Below are 7,593 nucleotides of genomic sequence, written 5' to 3' on the forward strand. Positions count from 1 at the left end.
AAGAAAATTTATAAATGTGAAGTGAGAGAAACAAATTGGAAATGAATATGAGGTGAATGAAACAAATATGAGTTGGTGTCATTTTTAAAATTTATAATAAAACTACAAAAACTAAATAAAAAAGAGGCACATAAATAATATAAAACAACATTTTATTTACTTAAAAATTAAAGTAATAAAAACGAATTTGATAAAGGAGAGGATGTAACTTATCTAATAAAAAATTTAAAGTTAACTTAAGAAGTAAGGTAGCGCAATGATAATCACATGAAATGTTTGAGTAGAAAGTCTAATGTTCGATTTTTAGGAGATACAATGTTGTATATATTTTTAACATAAATTATATGAGAATGATATTTTTATAATTTTTTCAAAATAAAAGGACAAAATGTAATTTGACTGATATTAAAATGGCTCAACTTATTCTGGTCCTCTTTTTAATATATAGAAGGAGATTATGAAAACCCTCTACACGAGTAAATCTTGGCGAGCTTGTATTTTAATAGTCCATTTTCGCTAAGTTAAATTTTTACCAAAGAAATGAGTTCTATCTAATTTTGAATATCAAGTAGATTTTCATTATCATTAAATAATTTCTGTATTTCTGTTTTCATACTAAAATTCATATTTGTAGAGATGGATATAATTTCGATAGTAACTTTTTAAAAATTTTGGTAAAAATGTACATTCTGGAAAATGTTAAGACTGATAAAAAAAATTCGCATCGTTATGAAGAGCAGAGTTAATTCGGTTGATGAATTTTTCCTTTTCGATCATTCAACTTTATTGTTTAAATATTTGTGAACATTTTTATATATTTTTCGCTTAGATGATAATTTTTTTTTAAAAAAAAATCCTAAACTATATTTTCATACAACTTATTTGCTTGCACGTAGAACCGACAAAAAAAATGTTAACTAAAATGATAAGGTAACGTATTAGGTATCAATTCGCACACTGTTAAGTGCAATTTTTTTTATTTTAGATAATCCGCGACCGCTCTCCTTTGAGCGTGTACAGGGTAAATCCTACAGGCTCACGCAATAGCCTGTAAATCACGTGAAACAAGTTAAACCGCGTTTAAGTGACAACATCTGACTCAGGACGTATAATCATCAATTCTAGTTTGCACGTGAAACAAGTTAAACCGCATTTAAGCGACAAGTAGTTCTGACTCATGAGACATAATCATCAATTCTCCTGTAGTACATGTGACTATGATGATAGTTATCACCTCTTTGAACAACTGAGCCAATCCGGCTTATTAAGTGTGTGTAATTTAACTAGACCCGGCAATTTTGGACACAATACGACTTACACGACACGAAAATTTAATGTTTATGTTTGCATTTTAGTACACAACACGAAAATATACGAACACGAAAGTACACGGTCGAGATTTAGTGTCGGTTTTGTGTTTACCCTTCAAGTACACGACACGACACGAAGTATACGACATAAATAAATATTATAATTAAATTTTAATATTTTTTATGAATATATGTAGAATTATAATAAATGTATGCATATTTATTTTTAAAATATTATTTGATTTCATTATATTGTATAGATATGAGATCTAAATATATATATTTTTATATATTTTATAATTTTTTTACCTAAAAATCTTATATTTTAATTTATATTAATATTATATTTAAATATATTAATATTCAATTAACACGAAATACACAACATGAAATGACACGAAACGAAAGTACACGAACACGAACGCTAAACATGTCGGTTTTGTGTTTAGCTTTCAAGTACACGAAACACGAAAATACACGACACGGAAGTATACGACACGAACGAATTGGCACGCCTAAATTTAATTGATTACTACAACAAATTTTACCAATTAGTAATATTTTCCATATATTCTCCAAACATTATAACAAATTAGGATATTTGTGACGATTTTTGCACTAAATTCGTCATAACTGAGCCATTTACGATGAAAAGATTTCATCATTTTATCAAATAATAAGTTCAGAATTTTATCTCAAATTTCAGTTTCTTCGTACATTAGGGCACTGGGGCCCACAAACTAAAAATAATACTAAATATAGAATTAAGGCGGCAAATCAAAATACCATTTTTTTTGAAGAAAATCAAAATACCATTAACATCAATTTTTTCATAAATTTGTTCTCATTCACATGAAGAGCATTTTACACAAATTTACATATAAAATGTAAAAACACCCTTAAAACCACAAATTTAATTTATAAATATGACTTAGATTATTTTACAAACACCCATAAACATTTTATAATTTTCATCGTAAGTTAGATTAGATGCCTCTATCAGTTTCACCGTAAGTTGTCCGTCACCTGATTTGTTACAGAGTGTAAGTTCACACGTTTCCTTCTTTTTATTATTTTGCTATACTTTTCTTTTTATATTTTGTACCATCTCTGTGTATTTTTATGGTGCTCAAAAAAGGAGATCGGGATAGAGAGTTGTAGTAGCTGCATTTTAATTTCAGAAAATTTTGGGAGGATGCGATTTGGTATAAAGGGAAAGTACCGAAGTATTTGTGGACAAGAAATGTTGTTGTAAAAATTTCATACAATCCAGACTTCAATGATACATTTTAGATTAAATTAGAATTTAAGCTAGGGTTTAGGGTAAATAAATATCCTCAATCCTAAATTCGTAAATTGTAGTTATTTTTAAAAAAAAATTGAAATAGAGTGTCATTTTTACCTAAATAATAATTTTGGGATATTTTTCTAAAATTCATTACCTTCTCATACTAACTCATGTAAGTGGAATTTTTCTTAAATAATATGATTGAATTTTGAGACAAATGGCCGGGAATTAAATTTATATTGTAGAAGGGGAAATAATTCGATTTTTTAGTCTAGTTGATATTCTGTTATGTTTCGGCACATATAAAATGCTATTTATTGATGAATAAAATTGAGAATTTCAAATTTTTCCACTCCCACCATATCTATTCTTTACAATACTTTCGGCCTTAATTCACTTGTCTAACTGTGTTTATGATCATGTACATAATCGAATGTAGAAAACAAATGAAACAGTAATTCGGCTCATGCAATATTGCTATTCAGTTTTTATTATTGAAAATGGTCTCTCTTGCATGAGTTTTCATGTCCGGGATAGCGGCGTGAGAATTTTCACATCTCTCTTCAATAGTGGTGGTCGGGGGCTTGGTAGCTCATGCCTCATGATCATACAAATACATTTTTTTTAGGGCATACCGGGACATAAGGAACCGGACACCAACATATAAGTTCAGGAGGATAAGGCCATTTGTTTACAACTAAATGGTTAGAGAACCGAGGATGAGAGACAATATAGTTACCAGCCTCAATGAACCAAATTGTCCGTGAGCTACTCGAGCTCGGCTCGTAAAAAATTTGAATTCGACTCGAAAATAATCGAGCCGAGCTCGAGCTCGAGCTTTTCTAATTTTTAACCGAACCGAGCTTAAGATTTGCGAGTCTTATCGAGCCTGTATTATTTTTTAATTTTTTTTATTATAAATATATTTTTATGTAAATATTTAATATTTTGTATATATTATTTATTTTTATCGAGTTGAACTCGAGCCGAACTCGAGTCGAACTCGACCCGAACTCGAGTCGAACTCGAGCCGAACTCGAGTCGAACCGATCATATTTCGGTTTTTGTTAATATTTAGTGAATTAATTCGAGTTTTCGAGCCAAACTCGAGCCTACCGAACCTTTTCCGAGCCGAGTTTAGAACTTAAAATTTAAGGCTCAGTCGAGCTCGAAGCTAAGTTCGAATCCGAATTATTTTAATCGAGTTAAAGTCGAGTCTGGCAATATTCGGCTCGACTCGGCTGGATTAGACCTGCCGAATAGTATATGGAGGGTCTTGGTCAAGATATGTAGTAAAGTAGGTAGTATATATAACAGAGATCATTTGCCAAATCATCTACATGTAGTTAATAGATCACAGGTATTTCAAGACTTTAAGCGTGTCTCCATTTATGTCACTCAATTTAGTATTACTATGATATATTTTCAAATGGAGCTTTTTTCCTATTTAGTTATCTTTCAAGAGCAAAATACAATATGCATGAAGTAAAATATTAGACATTTATTCATTCACCTTTAACTTTGATTCTTTTTAACAAAAATACCTTTTAAGTGTATATACTAGGAAGATGGCTGAGATTAAAAGCAAGAAGGTGCCACTTTTGCAAATTAATACGAGGAACATTGGTATGACAATAACTTGACAATGTCAAGTGTCATTCTTAAACATTTCCTGGACCTTTCTACTGCAATGTAGCTAGATGTGTGCGTTATATGAGACCTCTTTGAGCCTGTATCTGCAGTACTTCAATTCATGGGCCGAATCAAGAATATAGTAATGTTTGAGGGAGACGGATCCAAATTATTTCATATTTTTTCAAAATTTTAGATTAAAATTTGTTTGAATTAGGAAGGTTAGCACGGACCAGAGCTCACTCTGGCCCTCCCTAAAGTTCCGCCCCTCCCTGCGCCAACACCTGATAGTTTGTCCTATTATTTCAAACAACAAAGTTTCTTTAGGAATTTTTGTATATTGATAATAGTTTCTCAACTGTAGAATAACTATTACTCAAAAAAAAAAAACACTGTAGAATAAGTAATCCTTAAAACAAAGTTAAAACAGAACAGTTGTATTTGGTGGCTGATTTTCTTAAGATTTGTGTACAAGGCAGGCCTTGGTCCTACCTAAGTATTCTGTTTTGTCCCTTTAGATTGTTTGCATCATCATGTACAGGTCAACTAAATTATTAAATATATGCAAATTAAGTGCGCAGATCAAAATGTCAACCTCTTACCAATTCTTATACATCACATACAGATGCTCATCCGACCAGATGGTTTACACAAAATTCCTCTCCGACATTATCATTCTGCAGTCTTGAATATATAAATTGTAAAATTAGAAGCAGAGATGAAGCAAGCGATTTAGGGTACTTTGATAAGATGCATGTACTTGATTATACCTTGGAATTGCTCAACTCATAGAATGTTTATTGTAATGCAAAATAATAATCTTCTGATCCTCACTCCTAGTTTGCAGGTTCAAGGTTCTGGTCCCTGTATAAACAAAAAGGGAACAACATATAAAACACAACAGACGCAAAACCTACAATTAGCAAGTACAAAATACAAATCTTTGAGCTTGTGACCAGTGATCAGTTATTTGAATTCTAAGTCATTGTAGTTTAGAGCTTATGACAATGGTCAGTTATTTAACTTTAAAGTCCTTCATCTCTGATCAACTCTGAGAACAAACATGAGAATAGTCATGCCAAATTCGGACCATTCTTCTCTGTAACTTGACTCAAAATATGATTCTTTAGGACCTATTAAATGCCTTTCCAGCAATGGACTAGGAACTTTAGTCAGGTTGGTTCGCATGACACTATTTCAAGTCCCCGGGTTCTCTTCCTGCGATTTGACAAGCATTGGTTGAAGTGGCATATAGAGTGTTCAAATAAAGAGAACTAGGGACAGTGAGTTACATCTGCAGTATGACTTTCAGCATGCATTCTTCCTTATATTTTTATTTGAGCACTAGGATCCGGACACTCTTACCCAACAAAATAAGAGATGTTCTGCTGTAAAATACAAGAATTAAAAAGGATAGCATCACAACTAATTTTCTTTTGATTCAATTCGTTTGTCCAAATCATTAATTGATTGTACAAGCTCTACTAGCGAGGAAGTCAAGAATATCAGAACTTTATATGCATCTAAAAACAAAATTAAGGTATGCCATCACTTCTAATATAAATCAGGAATGAAATAATAAGCAGAAGTTAATCAAAGGAGGTAGTTTGTATAGGTGTTAATGTTTTTATAAGCTAAAGAAATTTCAAAGCAGACACTGACAAAATTGGAGTTCCCTTCCAACCAATACTAAGGCTTTTCCCCATCATCTCAAATGTGCAAGAACTTGCACAAGCAAAGTTGTTAACCAACAATTTTGCTTGATATAATGAAGCTCTGCTCAGTTCTGTCTCCACCATTCCAAATCGTGAAAAAAATGCCTTCCACACATTGCTATTTACATGGCGTACTCGTCTTTCCTCTCCCTCAAAGGCCACAATATTTGCTATTTTTGGACTAAACTGTGTTGATTCTGATATTATCCTATCTTGATCATCGCGATCCATGCATTCTTCCATAGAATCAAATAACGCACCATAGTAAAAAAGAGCTTCAACGAACCGATTCACAAAGACTGGTGAATTATGGTTTGCTTCGACCTCAGTAACAATCATAATGCGAGGATTAATCTTTTGAAATACTGCCATCAAATTTTCTAGGTGATTGGGCCTCTCAATCAAGGTTGACAAAATGTATGGTGCATAAACAGCTACCATTTCTTCACTTTCTAGCTTAAAGAGCGATTCATTGAGATCTAGCATGTCAGCTACCATAACGACATTAAAAGAGAAGGACAAGTTCAGTGATTGAGCAACACTCATCAGGCGTTTACCTGTCTCCTTTATCTTCTGCTCCGATATAGTTCCAACTGCAGTTACCTTGAGATGCACAAGGGGACAGTCAGATCGAGCTGCAAGGGCTTCCATCAAGATAGATAAATGCAAACCATTTCTAACCTCAAGGTCAATTATATGGATCCGCTTTGCCTCTGATACATTTTCTATCATCACTTGCATGGCAGTGAAGAGGATAACTTGAGAGAAAGGTACCTTCTGATAACTTGCAAGGAGGCTTGGGTTTGGGTTCATTGATGTGTCTTGTAACTCAAGCAACTGCCTCTTTCCAGAACCCTTTGTTGTTCTCCTTCCAGTTTCCTGGTCAATTTTCTGTTGAAGAGCCTTGGAGAAATAATACACTATTCTTTGAACAGGGGTTCCTCTGATGGAAGAACATTGATGACAATGACTGAGGAGGTGGCTTGCACGACTGAATTGTTGTTCCCCTACTTTTTCAGCAGAAGCTAGAAGATGCTGAATGATTTCAACATCTCTATGTTCTTCTACAGAAAAGGCCCAAAAGCGAAGTTGAGTATGGATGGCTAAGCTCGAAGTTGTTAACAATAGGAGAACTGGATTGAATGAACTTCTCTCCACCCAAACGCAGAAAATCATGAGTTGATAATCTTTTCCAGCATTAGCACATGCTGTATCATGGCTGGAAGATTAAATTGTTCGTAATCTGCTTGCCCGAACTTCGTTTCATGATTAATCGTAATACCAGAAGAAGACTCCTGCGGTGATATTAACTCCTGAAATTCTGAATGGATTGTTTCAAAATTTTTAAGCTCTTCCGGACATAACTGAGATGATGAAGGCTTAATATCATAGCACAACTCATCAAAATTTGTAATTTCTGCAGAGAATATCAACCTTGCTGCTTTGTAGGCAACGAAAGATTCTCGTTAATCATCGTATTCTGATGGAACAAATTAATGTTCCCCCACTGCACAAACTCTTCTGTTCCATACCACTGATTCCTCTCTGTATTCACTTCTTCCCTACTGCAATAGTCCTTGGAATGGCCAAATTGATTAGGAATGCCACGAGAGTCAAATTGCACAGAAGGAAACATCTCTATCACCAT

General features: G+C 33.3%; 1 protein-coding gene across 1 annotated transcript; it reads right to left on the bottom strand.

The window, feature by feature from the left end:
* Positions 1-5,864: 5,864 nt before the first annotated feature.
* LOC141680497 (DELLA protein RGL2-like) lies at positions 5,865-7,593 on the bottom strand. Its single transcript, XM_074486706.1, has 2 exons — positions 7,380-7,593; positions 5,865-7,153 (listed from the first exon to the last, which is right to left on the bottom strand). Exons 1-2 carry the CDS (start codon positions 7,591-7,593, stop codon positions 5,865-5,867), a joined length of 1,503 nt encoding a protein of 500 aa, XP_074342807.1.

Source organism: Apium graveolens, chromosome 8 (genome assembly GCF_009905375.1).
Source record: "Apium graveolens cultivar Ventura chromosome 8, ASM990537v1, whole genome shotgun sequence".
NCBI lineage: Eukaryota > Viridiplantae > Streptophyta > Magnoliopsida > Apiales > Apiaceae > Apium > Apium graveolens.

Excerpts from the sequence above, each read along its gene's own strand:
- LOC141680497 (XM_074486706.1), bottom strand. The coding sequence starts at position 7,593 with ATGGTGATAGAGATGTTTCCTTCTGTGCAATTTGACTCTCGTGGCATT. Across the intron at positions 7,154-7,379 it reads GTTGCCTACAAAGCAGCAAG|CATGTGCTAATGCTGGAAAA; the intron begins GTTGATATTCTC and ends GCCATGATACAG.